The sequence below is a fragment of the Neoarius graeffei genome, chromosome 28 (genome assembly GCF_027579695.1).
Source record: "Neoarius graeffei isolate fNeoGra1 chromosome 28, fNeoGra1.pri, whole genome shotgun sequence".
Lineage (NCBI taxonomy): Eukaryota > Metazoa > Chordata > Actinopteri > Siluriformes > Ariidae > Neoarius > Neoarius graeffei.
Genome location: NC_083596.1, coordinates 6,819,409 through 6,841,710, shown reverse-complemented (window position 1 = coordinate 6,841,710; position 22,302 = coordinate 6,819,409). Strand labels below are relative to the sequence as shown.

General features: G+C 38.3%; 1 protein-coding gene across 2 annotated transcripts in view; it reads right to left on the bottom strand.

Annotated features, from left to right (window-relative positions):
• dnm1a (dynamin 1a) overlaps positions 1–22,302 on the bottom strand; it is a 126,671-nt gene that overhangs the window by 44,117 nt on the left and 60,252 nt on the right. For both annotated transcript variants that reach the window (XM_060912826.1, XM_060912827.1), the window contains exons 11-15: positions 16,678–16,764; positions 16,063–16,133; positions 12,539–12,590; positions 7,697–7,708; positions 4,121–4,234 (exon numbers count right to left, since the gene is read on the bottom strand). In XM_060912826.1, coding sequence (XP_060768809.1) covers positions 4,121–4,234; positions 7,697–7,708; positions 12,539–12,590; positions 16,063–16,133; positions 16,678–16,764 — 336 coding nt within the window. The remainder of the gene's footprint in view (positions 1–4,120; positions 4,235–7,696; positions 7,709–12,538; positions 12,591–16,062; positions 16,134–16,677; positions 16,765–22,302) is intronic.

Sequence of the window (22,302 nt, the reverse complement as noted above, 5' to 3'; positions counted from 1 at the left end):
AGCTAACCAGACACACACACACACACACACACACACCAGACCCCCGCCCGTCCTCTGAGCTATTCTACACACACACACACACGCACACACACACCCTACCCTACCATATCCTACCCTGCCGTTTCTCTTTGAAAGTTAAGAGGTTTATGAGAAGCAGCCCCAGTCTGGAGGGGGAACAGGCAAGGCGCCACTGACAGCACCAGATTCTGGTATGCACATGTGTGTGCCAGCTTCGGTGAGTCTTTCTCTCTCTCTCTCTCTCCATCCAGGTCACCCTGATGTTGTCTCATATAAAACTGGTATAAGAAATCTACGAACGCTTGGCCTACGTTCATCTTAAACACATCATATTCATCAAAAAATAATGTTGCACCCTGAGTCCAACGAGAGTCATTTACTAGAAATCTTACCACAGTGGAAAAAATTTCTACAAGACAGATTGATTTTTTTTTTTTTTGCCAAGTCTTGCCAAGTCAGCAGAAAGCAACCAAGCCAGAATGGAACGCCTTGAAAAAATATATAACATCCAATTGAGATCATTTCTATTTTGGAAAAAATCAATCTAAACAATCCCACATAAAAGGCTGGCCATTAAAAATCCAACATATTGGCAAGTGGTGCGTAATGCTTGTGTTGGCGCCAGCTCGTAAGCGAAAGCAAAGCATGCTGGGATGTCTTGGGGTGGTTTTCCACTTTATTGATATAAAGCTGATTTGAAGTAAATCGTCAGTAATGATGTGGTCATGGGACTAGAGTAAACAAAGATTTATATGCAATATTAAACAAGTTATGAACTGCCATGAGATAATTAGATGAATGATATTAGGATTATAGAGGATGTTTTCTAAGGGTGCAATATAGTGACGCTATTTGTATCTGTAACTGCTTAATGCTCCAAATATACAGTATGTACAGTATCTGTATTTGGATTGAAACCGAAATTAGAAGGGGACCCGACCACAATGTCTACAGAAACCCTGGAAAAAGAAATGTAGGAATGTAGGAATTTAAATTCCTCAAATTCAGCTAGCGTGTCTGTGTGTGTGTGGGGGGGGTACTCTTTAATCATGTACTTATTATTGTATTTGAATATATAAAAAATATTACACAGTTGTGTGAAGATATTAAGTTTATCTTTGAGTGGTGAATGTGTATATCAATAGTGAGCGAAAGGAATGAGTGAAAGAAGATAAACTTTATCTCTTCACACCACTGTGTGATGTTCTTTATATTATATGGACACATCTATAAAAAAAAAAAAACACCCGAAAGTACATTTTAATTTTGAACCGGTTCACCATTTTGACAACGCACGTCTAGTCAACGGGAAAACACTAGGCGTGATGTCATCGGAGTGAAATATCGGAAATTATTGTGCATACGGGACACTTTTTCGATGGAATAAAAACATGTGTTCTATTCCTTTCTCGCCGGTTCCATTCATTTGGTTTGATAGCATGCAATATTGTTAGCATATTGCTTATCCTACGTGTATTGCGTCACTCTACCCAATGGAGAATGAGCGTTGAATATGGTTTACAATATTGCATGGTTGCCAAGACAACATGACGTCACACGTCAGAGATGTAAAACTTCCGCGCTGGCGAGCGATTGGGACAATTTGTAAACGAGCATGGCCGCCAAGTTTGCTTTGTTAAATACGGAAGATTTTGTGTATGACTTTAAATACGGAAATTTTGTATCGTCTTCGACTCGTTCAGTATCATGTTAGCTGAATGGAATATATCTGATATACCACTCAACGCCAGCCAATATTATTTAAATATGTCACTCAGATCCGCGATGTATTTCGTATGAAAAATGGGACTTTTTCAACACGAGAAGATAAACTTCATATCTTCAAGCCAACGTGTGATTTTCTCTTTATTATATCGACACATTCACAAACAAAAAGTATCAAAACAATTAATCACAAGTGACATATAGAGATTTATATCATGGTTTTGGTTCTCCATGTCCCGGATGGAGCTCGTATGAAAAATACGAGTGACGTATTTCCCAGTAAAACACTCGTGCCCATATAATATACTGTATTATTGTAGTATATTTATAAATGTATATTTGTCAGTATAGTACCTCTATGTGATAGGTTCTAACAAATTTACTTGGTTTTAGTTACAAAGTACAAACAAACTAGTAGCCTGATTTAAACCTCTTCAACCCTGACCAGGCAGTTACTAAGGATGAATGAATGAACGCTCTATGGTTAAGGTCACGAACATCACCTTTGTTAGTCTTGCGATCTTCAACCTCGCTAAAAAACTCACACTTACACAATCACAGTCACGGTCCACATCTCTACTCTCAAGCAGATACTCTGTGAATCTTTCTGACAACCCCCCCCCAAAAAAAAAAAAACCACGAATAGTGGACCTTGATTTTCAGATGTATTGATTTTCACTTAGATCCTTACTGTATTCTATTCAACTGTCTATACTTAAGCGCAGCGTTCATAAGGATACGTCAGCCTGTAGATTATTACTGTTTTTGTTAACTTTGAGTGTTGGCATAACTACATGATTCCATGTATTGGTTAAAGTGAGAGCATGGAGAGATATTATCGCTTAGTTTATTTGTCTGGCTCTGCTCATTTAAGTCTCATTTCACATTTTGATCCTCAAGTGAACTCAGTTATAATGTGGTATATACGATATTACATTTTATTACAACATTTTAAATTAACGCCTTCGATGGGGAAAGAGTCTGTCAAATCAATGTCAATGTAGAATATTCATAAAGAAGGATATTTAATGGCAAAAATGTTGTACAGTCATGTGTAGCAAATACATTTTTTGAAGAATATGTAAATAATTTAGAAATAACGTACATGTACGTGGCCCACTCTATAATTGCGGGTACATCTCAAGTGCCAACTCTGTTAGTCATCGTCAACTCTGTTATCGCTCAACCGGGCAATCCGTTAACAGAACGGATGACAACAGAGTTGACGTTTTCCACCATTTTGTGTATTAACTCAACATGCTAACCTCAAACCAGCTACCACATTGCATGTATAAAAACCAGAACTTTATGGATTTTAATCCTATTATTGCTTTTAAAAAATGAGTCAGAGATTCACTCCAGATTTGATGGATAATTAGTCTACTGTTGGTGTAAAATCCTCAACATTTTGTTCAAATTAATGAGAGAAGAAACATAACAGAACATACCTCACTGCCTTTCTGAAGTTTCCCGCCAGAGGAAGTGACATCAGTTGGTGCAGGTGTCATGCGTATTATTAAAAATCTTTGTGGATTTTATGCAGTTTTCGAACAGAGTTAACAGAGTTGACAAGAACATTGGGACGGATAAAAAAAATTACTTTTTTTTTTCATTGCTGAAATTTCACATAATACAGAAAATAGACTTTCTGTAAAACAGATTGTTAGACTGAATCACTTCATGTTTATTCAAATTGAATGTATGAATCAGCAATCGAAGACAGCTAATAACGTCGGGGGAGGGGTGGGAGTTAATGTTTTATGGATAAATTGGGTCTAAAATGTACAGCGAGCATTGCTATTGGTGAAAGTTTGTCATAATTTGCATTATTGTTCAAAACTGATTCAATAAAGATTTTTTTTGTGGAAAATAACCAAAGGTTTATCTTGGAAACGCGAAATGTACCCTGAATTCTAGAATGACCCGTGCAATTGTAATAGTAATAGTAAGCGCATGCAGCAATTTTCATCCACCTCGAGAAACACTGGACGCAAATCCAATTTCTGATGTTTATTTTCTGTCAGAAATGTTTACTACTACTGAACTTTTTTTCTCTTTCAAGAGATGCATCTAAAAATCAGGCTTTTTTTTAACTTCCTTTTCATTACAGACATGTGTTTCTAATGTGGAAACACAAAGCACAATACAGAAGTGTATAAAAACATATGAGTGAGTTGTTCCATGATATCATCTGTCGCATTCACTGGTGATATTTATAACATCTTATAGCTACACATTACTATTGACATTAAACCTGTCCACACCATGTTTCTGTTATTTATTCAGCTTCCTGCAAACTTTCGATTCCAGTCCAACGTTCTACTGTGGCCAATTTCTGATCACATGGTATAAAAAGTAGAGTCTGGAAACGGCTTACCTCGTCATCCTTATACCAGGAGAGCGATTCGGCTGTCAACACGAACCAGTATTCCTTAGCGCCACCTTTCATGATGCCGATGTTATTGATTGTCAGCCAGCCCTTCCTGATGACCTGAGAAACAGAACAGGATACAGAGAGATTCGAACTTACACACATGTAAAGAAATGCTGGAAACCAAAAAATGACTTAAAAATAATGAAATGAAATGTTTCAACATTTAAAAAAACTATAAACAGTAAGCCATAATACATGAAACAAAGTCGATATTTGGTGTGAGACGACACTTTGGTTTAAAAGAAAAAATATCCGTCTGAGGTCCAGTGAGTGCAGTTTTATGCAGAAATGATCTGTAGGTTTTACTGAGCATCTTCCAGAACCAGCCCCAGTTCTTCTGGACACTTTGACTGTCACATTCGCGTCTTCATTTTGCACCAAAACCCAGCAGCCTTCATTACATTTTGTTTTTTAATCTGAAAAATGCTCTCTTATTTTTTTGTAATATTTAATTTTGTGCTGGAAAAAAATGAACATTTGGAACTCTAAAGTGTTTTTGTACTGACTTGATAATGTAGAAGTCATCAAATAGAAATCTATCACAAAGTTTATATACAAAAAATAAAATAAAATAGAGGGCCTAAAACTTCTGCACAGTACTATGTGTAAGCTTTATAAATCCATTCTAACTTTGCATAAATGCTGCTTCAGCTCGACCAAATTTGAGAATAGTATGATCTCATCTCATCTCATTATCTCTAGCCGCTTTATCCTGTTCTACAGGGTCGCAGGCAAGCTGGAGCCTATCCCAGCTGACTACAGGAGAAAGGCGGGGTACACCCTGGACAAGTCGCCAGGTCATCACAGGGCTGACACATAGACACAGACAACCATTCACACTCACATTCACACCTACGGTCAATTTAGAGTCACCAGTTAACCTAACCTGCATGTCTTTGGACTGTGGGGGAAACCGGAGCACCCGGAGGAAACCCACGCGGACACGGGGAGAACATGCAAACTCCGCACAGAAAGGCCCTCGCCGGCCACGGGGCTCGAACCCGGACCTTCTTGCTGTGAGGCGACAGCGCTAACCACTACACCACCGTGCCGCCCCGGTATAATAATCAAGATAAATAAAAACGTTTTGAGTTTGACGCAATTAAGTAAAAAAAAAATTAATTTTTTCAACCGGAGCTACAACGTAGTGTATCTAAGTGGTGGATGTTTACGAGTAAAGCAACAAACTGTAAAAAAATCATATTGCAGTTAAAGTTTTTAATTTCATTAATTGTTGCAAAATAAGAAACATTAGTATAAATGTATAAACGCAGGTGATTATAGAAAATCGCCCGCGCTGATTGATCGAGAAATTTGGACTATTTCTCGATAATCGCCTCAAGCAACTCGGCAAAATGGCGGCCGATCGCGTCGTCACCATAAGTAAGGAAGAATTACAAATTCTGAAAGAAACGCTGTTCCTAAAAGCACTAAAGATGCTACGAAGTTTGGTCTAAAACTATTCAAAGGTAATGTTTTTGTAGGCGGCACGGTGGTGTAGTGGTGTCGCCTCACAGCAAGAAGGTCCAGGGTTCGAACCCCGGGTCCGGCGAGGGCCTTTCTGTGTGGAGTTTGCATGTTCTCCCCGTGTCCGCGTGGGTTTCCTCCGGGTGCTCCGGTTTCCCCCACAGTCCAAAGACATGCAGGTTAGGTTAACTGGTGACTCTAAATTGACCGTAGGTGTGAATGTGAGTGTGAATGGTTGTCTGTGTCTATGTGTCAGCCCTGTGATGACCTGGCGACTTGTCCAGGGTGTACCCTGCCTTTCGCCCGTAGTCAGCTGGGATAGGCTCCAGCTTGCCTGCGACCCTGTAGAAGGATAAAGCAGCTATAGATAATGAGATGAGATTAGATGTTTTTGTACTGACTCGATAATGTAGAAGTCATAAAACAGAAATCTATAAGAGTTTGTATGAAAAGAAAAATAGGGTGCCTAAGTTTTTTGCACAGTACTGTATAGTACGTACACACTGCCTCAACAGGATTGGAGGAAAAGTACAAACTCCCTCACACTCTCATCCATACACCAACATCCAATGTTCTCTCTCCATCAATAATGTGTTACTATAGAAACAATGATGTATGACGTATTAACCCCTTCAGTGCCTTTGGATGAGTCATGTACAGTACGTCATGAAATCTTTTACCGCTGTGCCTTATGATGTACGCTACTCGTCATAAACGCCTCCTTTTATGTACCTTACATGGCACATTACTTTTACTTCACAGTGGCACGTATGAATTACAGTCAATGCCTAAAACATTTTTCCAGTCGGATATGTTTTGGTATGGTGTACAAAACAGTCACATGACCCTGTATTGGTCATGTGGTGTCCTGTCATTGTCTGACACAGTGCGTTATTTACTTTTTTTTCTCTTTTAGTGTGTTTTGGAGCAAATTATGGCAAGAAAGAGATATACTGCAGGAGAAGTGAGGGACATAATGTTTAGGGAGACACAGAACATAGAATTGGGAAGTAGTGATGAGGATGAAAGTGGAAATGAGAGCAGTGGAAGTGATCATCAGGGCAGTGGTGCTGATGGATCATCTAGTAATGGCAGTGAGGACAGCATACCTGATTTGGTCATCAGAGGTAGGAGGCAAGCTGTAGCTAGAGGCCTTGGTAGAGGTAGAGTTAGAACTACTGTAGAGGTGGTGGAAGAGTAACGCCTAGAGGGACAGGGCCACGTGGACGAGGTGGTAGGGTGCATGTACGTGGTGGTGCACGTGGTGGAGGACATGGTATGAGAGGAGATAGTGATACTGAGAATGATGATGAGAATGATGCTGCTGCTGTTGGGGCTGGTGGAGGAGGTGATGGTGAGGCTAGGGATCAAGGTGTTGGTAATGATGATAATGATGATGAAACCAAAATGTATATCAGCCAATCTTTAGAGAAGCATGTATGGACCAGCCAAATAAACACAATTTCACTGTGCCTAATGCTGGCATACAAACTGACACAGCTGGCTTTGATCCTGAGGATTACTTCAAAGTTTTCCTCACAGATGAACTGGTAGACCGTTTTGTCACTGAGACTAACAGCAGTAGTTTGCGACCCATAACCCCGAAACGTTCTTGCGTACCAAAATGCGCATACAATTAATTATGGGTGGCAGCCAAGGGGTTAATATTAATATAAACCTGTGATTTGTAGCTGCACTACTGTCCACGACATAAAATACACTCTCTTAACCTGCATCATTACACACAGCTGACTTGGTTATGCTTAGCTGCAGAGCACAAAATCACACATCTGGGGAAAGAAAGTCTGGGATTCTTAACCACACGACACAAACATGCACAAATATAGATGATCCAAATACACATTTTGTTCAAAGGCCTGAATTGTGCTGTTTGCATCGCGTGCTTTTGGGTTCGTACAGACTGAAAGGCAGCCATCAGCTTAAAAACAAATAACAACCAGTGTGTTGGAGATGCTTGAGACACCTGCCATCGACATTAGTGATATCATTTACACACACACACACAATCATAAAAATAAGAATAGTACTCACCATGATCTCATCCTAGAACAGAGGAGGCAAAGGAAAAAAATATATATATAAATGATTATAAAAACACAAAACGGATGCTGAAAGGAAATACAAAACTCCATATTTGGAGTGCAAAAGTTTGTATCCCCATCCAAAACAATTCAATTTTCAAAAATAGTTCCTTTAGATGTTCCTTCATTCTTACAAGACGAATAAACGATATCAAATAGTGTATGTTAAGATAATAATAATGAAATAAATCCTTTCCGTTTGAATTCTTCTTTTCAAATAAATAACGTGTATATCCACTCACGTTGCCCCAACCTCTTTAACATCCTCCTCTATGTTGTAATATTGGTGTATTTGTGTCGATAAATTGTCTTTTTCCATTTAAAAACCATGGGGGGGTGTAAACTTTTACACTCCAATGGAGAAAGGAAATTTAAAAAAAACCACCAACAACGGGCATTTACTGTGATCTACAGTACATCCTCTCTGCCTTTTTGTCTTGTGGTTTCCAGAAACAACAATAGAAAGAAAAACCATGTTGAATAAAATGATTATGGCTTGTTGTTAAGGCAAAAACCAAAAACTTAATATGGCAATTTTATGTCTAGGACGTTTTGACTATCCTGACCACCTGCGTTAAAAAACATGGCTGCTGCTAGTCATGCTAGCCTCAGGAATGCTGTCACATCCACTCATCTTTCCAGAATAGCTGCACAATTACATAATACACTACTACGGGTATGTTTACTCTACTGCAGCGGCTCTAAGATCCGAAAATATCACCCAGGACGAGCTAAAGGTTTCTGCCCTTAACAACTGCAACTCTAAATCAAAAGCAGATTAGTTAGGAGTGTAACTAATATAACTGATCTAGGATCAGTTTTCTCTCCAGAACAGAACTCTTCATTTCAACTGGTACCGTATGAGCGAGAGCACAAACCTGCCCCTGGACCAGTTGATAAAGAAGAAGCAGCATGAAACGACATACAGAAGAAAACACAAAATGAAAGAGATATGAACAGGGTCAGAAACTCCACATTTATTTTAAGACGACATGACATGACACGACACGACACATGAGCACAGTACATACAGTATGTAAGGAGTTAAAGGAAGAGTTCGGCCAGAAAAGAAATGCACACAGTGGTCCACTTACTCCAGTCACAGACAAGCAGCAGGGTGGTGCTGGCAGTGCTCGAGATTTGCACTGAGGCTAATGTAGCTAACAAGAAACAGAACCTTAACAGCTACCAGTTTATTTATCATCATCAAAATGTACACTTTAATGATCACTCGCTCACCTCAAAAAAGTTATTTTTGAATAAAATAGCAGACGAGGTCTTTATTCATCTCATCTCATTCTCTCTAGCCGCTTTATCCTGTTCTACAGGGTCGCAGGCAAGCTGGAGCCTATCCCAGCTGACTACGGGCGAAAGGCGGGGTACACCCTGGACAAGTCGCCAGGTCATCACAGGGATGACACATAGACACAGACAACCATTCACACTCACATTCACACCTACGGTCAATTTAGAGTCACCAGTTAACCTAACCTGCATGTCTTTGGACTGTGGGGGAAACCGGAGCACCCGGAGGAAACCCACGCGGACACGGGGAGAACATGCAAACTCCGCACAGAAAGGCCCTCGCCGGCCACGGGGCTCGAACCCAGGACCTTCTTGCTGTGAGGCGACAGCGCTAACCACTACACCACCGTGCCGCCTGTCTTTATTTTTAAAAAAAATTTATAAAGAACTATACTATCATACAAATCAATTTAAGCTATAACTCCACCTTCAAAAGTTAGGCCACACCTCCTAGCTAAGCCTAATACTGGCACACAACTATGTGCTGTTGCCACTGTTTTTTTTTTCCCCATTCCCATTTCTATACATAACAATGTGTCATAGGGTGGCACGGTGGTGTAGTGGTTAGCACTGTCGCCTCACAGCAAGAAGGTTCTGGGTTCGAGCCCCATGGCCGGCGAGGGCCTTTCTGCGTGGAGTTTGCATGTTCTCCTCATGTCTGCGTGGGTTTCCTCCGGGTGCTCCGGTTTCCCCCACAGTCCAAAGACATGCAGGTTAGGTTAACTGGTGACTCTAAATTGAGCGTAGGTGTGAATGTGAGTGTGAATGGTTGTCTGTGTCTATGTGTCAGCCCTGTGATGACCTGGCGACTTGTCCAGGGTGTACCCCGCCTTTCGCCCATAGTCAGCTGGGATAGGCTCCAGCTTGCCTGCGACCCTGTAGAACAGGATAAAGCGGCTACAGATAATGAGATGAGATGAGACAATGTGTCATATAGTGTCAGAAACCATATTAGCAAGCATGTGATGAGTTATACATTTCCAGAAATAAGGGATATATATGTTATTTACCAGCTGGGAGGTCTGTATCGTGAAATACCGTGACCGAGGTCTTGAAAGTACTGACCGAGGCGAGGTCACGGTATTTCACCATACGGACCGACCTTAAGCTGGTAAATAATATATTTATTTTTTTCCTTTACCAAATTCTAACAGAAAATGAGAGCGCCTGAAAGGGAAAACTGAGGCGAGCTGAGGCGAGCCGCCATTTTGAATCCTCATTCATGGCTGTAATGCAAATTGCTTTCTCTTCAGTATACAAGTGTACTTCCATGGGAGGAAAAAAACCCCTACATTTTGCCGCCTATGTAGTCCCCTATTTATACAAATAGGAGTCATTCAGGATTCAGCCATGTTTTTGCTCGGCGTTAGCAAGTTAGAGGTTTTTAGCTTTCTCCTGAAATGTTTTTTTTATTTCTTCTTTCTCAGGGTAGTAAAACTCGCTTTCGCTGTGAACACTGTCGTTATCGCTATCCATGCTGTAAAATTAATGCTATTCTCCTGAGAAATGCGAAAATAAATGTTGACAAAAATTGCTACGATGTTTGTTGTTGTTGTGAATGAGCGAGTCGCCAGAGATCCGTAACCGGGATCCATAACCGGGGTCCGTATCGTAGGATACGGACCCGCTCACCAGCCAATCAGAGCGCAGGATTTGGACCGCGAAAAAAATAATTAACAGTTATTCCACAGAATCAAGTCGTACATGAGCTGATAGCCAACGAGGCGCATAGCACTGAGTTGACTATAAGCCGTGTACGACGAGCATAGGCGCCAACTTCATGTCAACATTGGGGGGTCAGAATTATGTTCTTGCACCGTGACGTCATGACGTCGGCAGTGTATGTAGTTGAATATCAAAGACTCAGTTGTAAGTCATTTTCATTCATTACTATTCACCGTTGCAAGTGGGAAGCGCCCATTTTAACGATAACTTATTATGATGCATTAAAAAAATCTCACGACTTTAAACATTGTATGAAACACAATTTATTCAATAAACAAATTTAGTTTAATGCAATTTTCTTTGAGATGAATTCGGCAGACAACTGACAAGAATAGTGCAAAAAAAAAAAAAACGTGCACCATACTCCATAAAAAGGCTTAAGCGCGTTAAACTCATATATCCGCATCAGCTTTAACACAGACTTCAGTGTCCAAATTCTGCACAACATGATCACCTTCATTGCTGGTGGCTGCCGGCCTATTGGTTCAGATAATCCACTTGTCCGTTTTGCTTCATTTCTATGTTCACTGTTCAGTGAAAACGGTTGCGGGAGGCCACACAGAACTTTTCGCCTCAGTAGTGCTGCCTTGGTTGCTACGCAACGAACCATTTTATTTATGTTTTTTTTTTTTTTTTTTTGCCTGGGCCACGTAGGCCTAGTGCTACGCAGTATAAATTTTGCAGAGTGCAACCTGTCAATCACTCACTGCCAACCATTGGAATATTGCAAGCGGAAAAGGGGGCGGGTCATGTCCGATCATAACATTTTAGGTGACGTTTCTATAGATTACTTATTTTGCATTCAAAGCTAGGCTATTATTTGTTTAGTTGGTTTCGTCAGTTAACATGAATTCATCTGTACTGTTTACTACTTTTTCACGTTTCATTATTGGGGTGTTTTTGCCCCCCCAACTTTATCTTTGGGGGGTCAAAAAGGTCTGTGCCCCCCGCAGATGGCGCCAGTGACGACGAGATTGAGTGGAATAACTGTTTTATCTATCCACATTCACTGGATTTTGAGAAACAGAGCATTTTTATTTTTATTTTTTGCAAATTCGATACATAAAAACTTTATACAAAACATCCGACAAAATAATTTCTGCTTAGAATGTAAACAAGCCGGCGAAATGACAGGAGCAATTTGTGAAAAATGCGATAATAATAATAACAACTCTTGGAAAAAAAAGATACGTTCCTACCATCAAATACTTTCATTCCATATTTTGTTGCTTTTTTGGGGGGGGTATTTTCAAGTATTGTTTTTATTTCGTCCTCGGTTGATTCAGCAATATGCTCCGCCATTTTGTTTTTCTCTACTCACGGTATATGAGCTGCTAGCTGAGTAGCAGAGTAGCTAATCAGAGCGCATGACTGCTCATATCCAGTGAATGTGGATAGAATAAATACATTTATTAGGGATAAAATTACTTCATATGTTTAAAGTCTTTAGTTTTTGTAAAGCTGCTTTGCGAGAATGTCTGTCGTTAAAAGCGCTCCACAAATAAACTGACTTGATGTATACACGCATAATGCTACACTGGTGTTGACAGGCTTTAGCTTTGTATCGAGCGTTCATATATAAAATCTGGTTAACTGATTACATTTGAGGAAAAATGCGTAAATTTCATTTTTGGCCAAACAGTTGCTTTAAAATCAATAGTATTTAAAACTATTGAGAATAACAGTGACAACAGAGACAAAAGTAAAGTGCATATCTGCACCCAGTCCTGAAGATGGCGGTGTAAGGAATAAACATTTTTACCTGGTTGCCTGCGGCCTTCTTCTTGTTCATTTGGCTGCTTCTCTGCTGCGCACTAAAGAGAAAGAAAAAGAGATTTCAGTTGCTCAAACTCAGGATGTTGTCTTTCATTGCTGACTTTTGTAACATAACGTTCACATCTGGAGCAGAAATATTTTTTGAGTCTTTATGATACATGATGAATTATCATTCAATATCGAGACAAAACACTATCATACTGGTCGAGCAGATATTAAATAGAATTCAATATCAATTTAAAATGTGATGGAAAACCAGTCTGTATAATTATTTTCAATTTTATTTTCTAGGTTTTTTAGGTACAGTTTCTGACAGTATGAAGGTCATGAATACATTGTGGAGTTAAACTAAAATCAATATCATCAATTTATAACAAAGAAATTTTCAATAATAAATTGCTGTAAAAATGATTCTGTTCAACAGACAATATATACACTCATTGCCCACTTTATTAGGAACACCCATACATCCACCTGCTGTTTTGTGCAGTTCTCTAATCAGCCGATCCCTTGACAGCAGCACGACGCATCAAATCACGCAGATACAAATCAAGAGCTTCAGTTAATGTTCACAATGTTCAAACATCAGAATGGGAAAAATCTCATCTCATCTCATTATCTCTAGCCGCTTTATCCTTCTACAGGGTCGCAGGCAAGCTGGAGCTTATCCCAGCTGACTATGGGCGAAAGGCAGGGTACACCCTGGACAAGTCGCCAGGTCATCACAGGGCTGACACATAGACACAGACAACCATTCACACTCACGGTCAATTTAGAGTCACCAGTTAACCTAACCTGCATGTCTTTGGACTGTGGGGGAAACCGGAGCACCCGGAGGAAACCCACGCGGACACGGGGAGAACATGCAAACTCCGCACAGAAAGGCCCTCGCCGGCCCCGGGGCTCGAACCCAGGACCTTCTTGCTGTGAGGCGACAGCGCTAACCACTACACCACCGTGCCGCCAATGGGAAAAATTGTGATCTCAAAGTGTGACTTTCTTTCACTGTGGCATGGGTGTTGGTTTGAGCCACATGGACTGGTTTGAGTATTTCAGAAGCTGCTGATCTCCTGGGGTTTTCACACACAACAGTCTCTAGAGTTTACACAGAATGGTGCGAAAAACAAAAAACATTATTTGAGTGAGCGACAGTTCTGTGGGTGGAAACAAATGCCTTGTTGATAAGAGAGGGTCAGAGGGGAATGGACAGATTCGAGGTGGTTTGAGCTGCCAGGAAGGATAAAGTAACTCATATAATCACTCTTTACAACCATGGTGAGCAGAAAAGCATCTCAGCATGCAACAGCAGAAGAACATGTTGGGTTCCACTCCTTCAGCCAAAAACAGGAATCTTAGAATCAAGAACAAGTTCTTATTAAAGTGGCCGGTGAGTGTATTTATATAAACTGATCATGAAAGCAGTTACTGATGAATTAAAACTCTTTAAAGACAAAAAAAAAATCTGGAAACAAAACAGATTTATACAAACTAAACAGTACTAAAGCTTATAGCTACTGTTGAATTTATACTGAGTTGTATTTATAGTTTACTGTTTCAAATAATTTTCTCCATTTTCACAGCACAACAATTTATCATTGCAAATCTATTTACAGTGGTGCTTGAAAGTTTGTGAACCCTTTAGAATTTTCTGTATTTCTGCATAAATATGACCTAAAACATCATCAGATTTTCACACAAGTCCTAAAAGCAGATAAAGAGAACCTGATTAAACAAATGAGACAAAAATATTATACTTGGTCATTTATTTATTGAGGAAAATGACCCAATATTACATATCTGTGAGTGGCAAAAGTATGTGAACCTCTAGGATTAGCAGTTAATTTGAAGGTGAAATTAGAGTCAGGTGTTTTCAATCAATGGGATGACAATCAGGTGTGAGTGAGCACCCTGTTTTATTTAAAGAACAGGGATCTATTAAAGTCTGATCTTTACAACACATGTTTGTGGAAGTGTATCATGGCACGAACAAAGGAGATTTCTGAGGACCTCAGAAAAAGTGTTGCTGATGCTCGTCAGGCTGGAAAAGGTTACAAAACCATCTCTAAAGAGTCTGGACTCCACAAATCCACAGTCAGACAGATTGTGTACAAATGGAAGAAATTCAACACCATTGTTACCCTCCCCAGGAGTGGTCGACCAACAAAGATCACTCCAAGAGTAAGGCGTGTAATAGTTGGAGAGGTCACAAAGGACCCCAGGGTAACTTCTAAGCAACTGAAGGCCTCTCTCACATTGGCTAATGTTAATGTTCATGAGTCCACCATCAGGAGAACACTGAACAACAATGGTGTGCATGGCAGGGTTGCAAGAAAGCCACTGCTCTCCAAAAAGAACATTTCTGCTCGTCTGCAGTTTGCTAAAGATCACGTGGATGAGCCAGAAGGCTATTGGAAAAATGTTTTGTGGATGGAGGAGACCAAAATAGAACTTTTTGGTTTCAATGAGAAGCGTTACATTTGGAGAAAGGAAAACACTGCATTCCAGCATAAGAACCTTATCCCATCTGTGAAACATGGTGGTGGTAGTATCATGGTTTGGGCCCGTTTTGCTGCATCTGGGCCAGGACGGCTTGCCATCATTGATGGAACAATTAATTCTGAATTATACCAGTGAATTTGAAAGGAAAACGTCAAGACATCTGTCCATGAACTGAATCTCAAGAGAAGGTGGGTCATGCAGCAAGACAACGACTCCAAGCACACAAGTCGTTCTACCAAAGAATGGTTAAAGAAGAATAAAGTTAATGTTTTGGAACGGCCAAGTCAAAGTCCTGACCTTAATCCAATGGAAATGTTGTGGAAGGACCTGAAGCAAGCAGTTCATGTGAGGAAACCCACCAACATCCCAGAGTTGAAGCTGTTCTGTACGGAGGAACGGGCTAAAAGTCCTCCAAGCCGGTGTGCAGGACTGATCAACAGTTACCACAAACGTTTAGTTGCAGTTACTGCTGCACAAGGGGGTCACACCAGATACTGAAAGCAAAGGTTCACATACTTTTGCCACTCACAGTATAATATTGGATCAGTTTCCTCAATAAATAAATGACCAAGTATAATATTTTTGTCTCATTTGTTTAACTCTTTATCTACTTTTAGGACTTGTGTAAAAATCTGATGATGTTTTAGGTCATATTTATGCAGAAATAGAGAAAATTCTAAAGGGTTCACAAACTTTCAAGCACCACTGTAACTGTGCAACATATTCACAACTTTTCTACTGTCATCAACAATCACATTACATATTTGGATACGTTTTTAATCTGCCTAATTTAGACTTTTTTTTCCAATAGAAATTGTGTATTTTCATATAAGTGCTTGCAGAAACTCGTATTTATCAATATTTTGTAAAGTTTTATTTCTTGCCCTTCCTCCTTATTCAATTCTAACCTTCTTTTATTCACAAAGTGCAATCTCCAAAATCCAGTCATTCCTCGAGTGACATGAAACCATCAATGATCAGAGTGATCGAACATGAAATATGAAAACTCACTTGGCAAATCCGATGAAATCTTCATGGTTGGTGTTCATGTAAGCCAGCTCGATGTCAATAAGCAACATCACCTTGTGATCATAGGTGAAAAAATGGTCTATTTTAGTTATGTATGTTTCAACATTTGTTAGTTTCTAGAGCATATTTTGGTTCGTGTCATATTCTGTCAAAACGGGCAGAGTTTACAGATTATTCTAGAAGAAATTAAGATTAAAAAATGGGTACCTACATCCATTTTGCTTTCATAAGCCATTCATAAGCACTGCATGGATATTTTATAGAGCAATACAATATGATCTATGGACAGTATAAAAGACATTACAGTTTTATCGTATTTACTGTTTCTACGGTACTTCTTACTGTACTTACTGCACTGTTTCTACTTCTTACAGGAGCCTTCAGTATTGTATAATCTCCAGATGAATTGTTTCCAGTCCAGTGGAAATCTTTAAATCTGATATTTCAGTCTGGTATGAGTTATGGTAGGATAATTTTCTCTAATGACACCTCATAAATCATCCAGCGAGTGCTTAAACGATGAATGCAATGCTTATGAAAGTGTTATAAAGGTAGATACTGAAATGCATGTGTAGCATCGTTGCCTCTACACCTCACCTGATCCTTGGTGCGACTCTCACGATCACGAATGTGCTGAGTGACGATTCTTTCCATTTCCTCTCGCAGCATGGGGTACTGGGCCAGCTATGGACACACATACACGCAGACAAGATGCAAGGCAGAGAGCAAATGTATCATACACTCGGCCTACGACTTACTAGTGCCTTCCTCTACATACAGTACACACAACATGGAACTATAAAACATGCTGGATTTAAAAGCTAACCATGTGTAACTTTCGCATGCACAATTAACAAAATATAAAGGAATCACACATACAAATGACGCATTGTATGATTGTGATCGCTAAGACTAAATTCTTTATTGATGACTCTGTGCACATTGATTAAAATACATTTCATTGCCACACAGGAAGGTAATTGTTACTGCCCAGTTTTTTGTGTGTGCATTTATCCATGTTTTGGGAAAATAACACTTTTCCATCACTCCTGATTTAACTCAGGGTTGATAATTAACTGATGAGTTTAATCAGGTGATAAGCTCTATATCAGCTTATTTTATATACAGTAAAAAAGTTTGACAAAATACACTCTACAGTGGCTGCTTTGAGGTCTTCAGTCTCCTTCAACAAGACCCTCAAGGTGCTTTCACATTGTTTAGTTCATTTGAGTTGAATCCTGGTGCGTATTCCACCTCAAAACAACCGGTTTGTGTGAAGTGGTCTCGGTCCATTTGCAAGTGCAGTTCGATTGCAGTGAGAAAGTGATTTGAATTATTATTATTATTATTATTATTATATACACACACTACCATTCAAAAGTTTGGGGTCACCCAGACAATTTTGTGTTTTCCATGAAAAGTCACACTTTTATTTACCACCATAAGTTGTAAAATGAATAGAAAATATAGTCAAGACGTTTTTCTGGCCATTTTGAGCATTTAATCGACCCCACAAATGTGATGCTCCAGAAACTCAATCTGCTCAAAGGAAGGTCAGTTTTATAGCTTCTCTAAAGAGCTCAACTGTTTTCAGCTGTGCTAACATGATTGTACAAGGGTTTTCTAATCATCCATTAGCCTTCTGAGGCAATGAGCAAACACATTGTACCATTAGAACACTGGAGTGAGAGTTGCTGGAAATGGGCCTCTATACACCTATGGAGATATTGCACCAAAAACCAGACATTTGCAGCTAGAATAGTCATTTACCACATTAGCAATGTATAGAGTGGATTTCTGATTAGTTTAAAGTGATCTTCATTGAAAAGAACAGTGCTTTTCTTTCAAAAATAAGGACATTTCAAAGTGACCCCAAACTTTTGAACGGTAGTGTATATATATGTTGTGTTATTTTGTTGTTATTTTTATTATTAGTATCATGAGTATTATACAGATATTCACATGAAAAAATAATTGGTATCATACATGATCATATGGAAATAGAGAGTGGGGGTAGGAGTTAATAAGTTTTTACTTCTTCCTACTCCTTTTCGAAAATGTTTAAGTTCATTTTAATGATTATTATTAGTTAATTAGTAGTAAAATTAGTCGTTTTATATATATATATATATATATATATATATATATATATATATATATATATATATATATATATATATATGTATGTATGCTCTTTTTATTTTATTATTATTATTTTTTCTTTTTTCTATGATTATGGTTATTTAGTTTGTTTGGTTTTGATTTGATTTTACTGTTCACTGTTCATACATGTTCGAAATAAAGATTTCAATTTCAATTTCAGAATCTGAACCAAACTTCCTGTGTGTTTCGGATTGCGTGCTGCTAAACTGAGCCAAAAGACAGAGCTGTAGCACTGCATAAAACATTAAATATTTTAAACTTGTGACTTATATAATTATCTAATCTTTTACTTAGTGCTGACGGAGTCATGTTCTATGTGCTTGGGCGATTTTTGTAATTTCTCAAGCACTTGGCAATTTTTTTTTCACTTTTTTTCCATTGCTGTATTTATTAGTAATAAATCAAAGAGGTTTACGAGTTACGGTTTCAACCATACACACTTCTCAGCCAACTTATTTATTTATTTATTTATTTAGCATTTTGGTTTGCTGAATCATATGTAGCGTGAAACCAAACGTAACCTATTAGCCTAACCTATTAGCAAACAAATTCAAAATCGTCAATTTCCTTCTCATTCGTTCTCTTCGAACGGACTAACAGGTGTGAAAGCACCCTGCTTTAATATCCCTTATGGACCAGTTAAACTCTTGGAGCTGTTTAAGTTAATGATGCATTGCAACGTTTGGCTCATGCAGAGTCACTCTCACAAACCTTAACACACAGACTCTTATATTAAACAGCGCAAAATGGCAGGCATTCGGGTTGACTCTGCTTCGGCCAAGTACAGCGATGCAAAAACCAAGTTAAAAAGGACAAAAAAAGCAAGACTGCTTGCAAACATGAGCGGTACATTTATACATGCGCTGAACAAATAAAATGAAAGAGAGGAAGAGAGGGAGGAGAGGATGTTGGAAGAGATCAAAGTGACCTCATGTGGATTTTCAGCAGTCACATCCTCTCACGACCTACTATGAAAGATTTGACCCGATGTTGCAGTCACGTGGTGGAAGAACGTATGACAATATACGGCATAGTGCACTTTTGTTATTGCTTAAAAAGCATAAAAGAATGTGATACGCGTTTGTAGAAATCCACAAGAGGCTAACTATGCAAAGGATGTCACTGATCAAATGAAAGGTGAAAGGTCAGCATGAGAAGAGGAGAAAGGTATGGATAGATGTTTTTATTGATGTTCGCTAGTGAGTGTAACAGGACCTAGTAACCAAAATGTTAAGAACAAATTAATAAAATATCCATCATTGAAATAGGAATTTCACAGAAACTATTAAATTTATTAATAAACTGCTAATGTAAAACACACAGAGATGAAAACGGTCAAAGCAAGTGAGGAAAAAACAGACAGGACAGGACGACAAAATGCAAAGAAAGTGAGACAATTTGGAAGCTGTAAATTTTGGATGTTATTTTGTAAGAGAACCAAATAAATCTTTTATGGACCGTGATAAAGAATAAAGAATATGAATAAAATAAAATAAAATGGAATGAGATTAATAATTGTAAAAGTAGTAAGGATAGACTGAATGTTGCTGGACATATTCTGTTATTAGGTCGGCCTTTTCGAGACAATTCCTTAATTGGTTCTTAAAGGTAGAAGAAGTAGAAGTAGGTAGTTAAGTTGTGTTTAGGAAAACATGATAATTTTAAGGTGTACCCCAAGGCTCTGTACAAGGCCCAGTTCTGTTTTCATTGTACATGCTGAATGAAATTACAACAGGGTCAGTTTTCATGGTTACACAGACAATACATAGCTTTGTACATCTGTCAAACATTAAAGTGCAGTAGCTTGTCCATCCAGTATCATTAAATGGACATAAAAGATAAAAACTCACAACCTCCTTTTGTGTTGTACTTGTTTAGTTTACATTATTAATTTATTATTAATATCGCTCGAACTATAAACATAGATTTTGTGTACTTTTTTTTTTTTTTAGATAGAACTGCATTCAAACAAGCCATGCTTAAGAGTGCATGTATTACTTTAGTGTTTTGGCTATCCTGAAACTCTGCTCTAGCACGAGTTCAGCAATAAAAATGGACAAATAAACGAAAATTTTTCTTGAATATGGATTTACAAACATGACAGCAAATCAAGATGAGAAACCGAAACACCAAGGCTTGGGATGTCCATGTCCAAAAAGATTGGGAACATCTGGCAATTCAGCAAACAAAATAAAACATTTTAAGTAGGTTATAAAATCTGTATGCATGAACAGAATGGAAGATTACATTCGTGACTGGTTCTTTGACCAAAACTACGACTATTTTTTTCGCATTGTGTTTAGGTTTTACTTAATCTGTTCGTCCTTGTAAGTGTTTTTTTTTTTAAGTGTGTAATGTGGCACTCTTACTACTCATTTCACTGTTTAGTATAATGCATAATGATAATACAGTAGACTTTAGACTTTGATGACTAAGTGGAGGAACCCTGGAATACCACATGTTGAAAAGAATGGCCAGAGGGCAACTGTGATCTAACATGAAGCTTGTATAGATTACTCATATAAGGTCAAAGTTATTTGTACTTGGCAAGAAAATGAGCACACGGGAAAACTCCATTGATTCCAAAGGAAAATCGCACTGGCGGTCCAGAATATAAGGAAGTAAATAATAATTTTACTTATTAATTTGCGCTAGCAGCGGTAGCACAAATTGTTACTCTCACTCAGGATCTTTCTACTTTATTATTCTAATTCTTAATATTATTATTATTCTCCTAATGTTTTTTTTTAGGATGCTATTTCTTCCTCAGTTTTCAACCAATAATCACCAAATTTCACATGAAGAATACCTCTGGGCTGAATTACGTTGCTATGACTTTTGGTGCTGATCTGGATCACTGAACCAGAATGATCCATGAAAAATGGGATTTTTTTCAATGATTTATAGTTAATTTTCAATCATTTAGAATATAGTTATATTATATTATTTATAGTAATAAATTAGCTCATGTTTAAAGTCTTTAATTTTCTGTAAAGCTGCTTTGCGACAATGTCTATTGTTAAAAGCACTATAAAAATAAACTTGACTTGACTTATAACTCTGTCAATTTTCATGTTTTTTTCAACCATTTTTAAATTTTATTTTGTTCAGGGTGCAACTTTTTCTTGACCATCAATTGACAAAGGTCAGCTAGTGCAAATTACTGTGATTTTAGTCACAGTCTCTATCTAGTTTTAATGTTAATCTTAATATTATATGTTAACACAAGTCACTCTAGATTACCATCATGTTCCCAAATCAGGATTTAAGATAAAGTGTCTTGTTAAAATATTCCATTTATGATTAACAAAAATTTTCAGTTTAAATAGTAGTTTAAAATACTACTGTTTAGAATGTGTAATTCTATTGTTATATTATTTGTTTGAATAGTTTCCTTTGTTATTTCCTCTCCTACCATTTTAGCAGTCTCGGTTATAAGCAAAGGTAACACCGTTGAAACCTAATGCTCAGATGTGTGAGGGTTGGCTCATATTTGCCTTGTGCATATAAACAGATTTGTTCTAAATGACTCACATAGTTAGTAAAGTGAGTAAGTGTGTAATCATATCCTTGTACTGAAATAAAATACCTTTACACTTTCACAATGCCAAGTCAAAATAGATATGATTAGAGACGGCCCTAATCAGAAACACATTCTCTTACTTTAATAGTGCTATGAAACAGCAGAAGAAACACATGCCTTTGAAAAGAAGAAGGGATTAGATATCGACACTAACTGTTCAAGGAGAAAAAAAAGACATTGGGAAAAGGACTAAACAAATGTCTCAACAACACAAACTTTGTGTCTTAACTTATCAGGATAAAGTCAATTATATTATCCATCCATCCATCCATCCATCCATCCATCCATCCATTATCTGTAACCGCTTATCCTGTCCTACAGGGTCGCAGGCAAGCTGGAGCTTATCCCAGCTGACTACGGGCGAAAGGCGGGGTACACCCTGGACAAGTCGCCAGGTCATCACAGGGCTGACACATAGACACACACAACCATTCACACTCACATTCACACCTACGGTCAATTTAGAGTCACCAGTT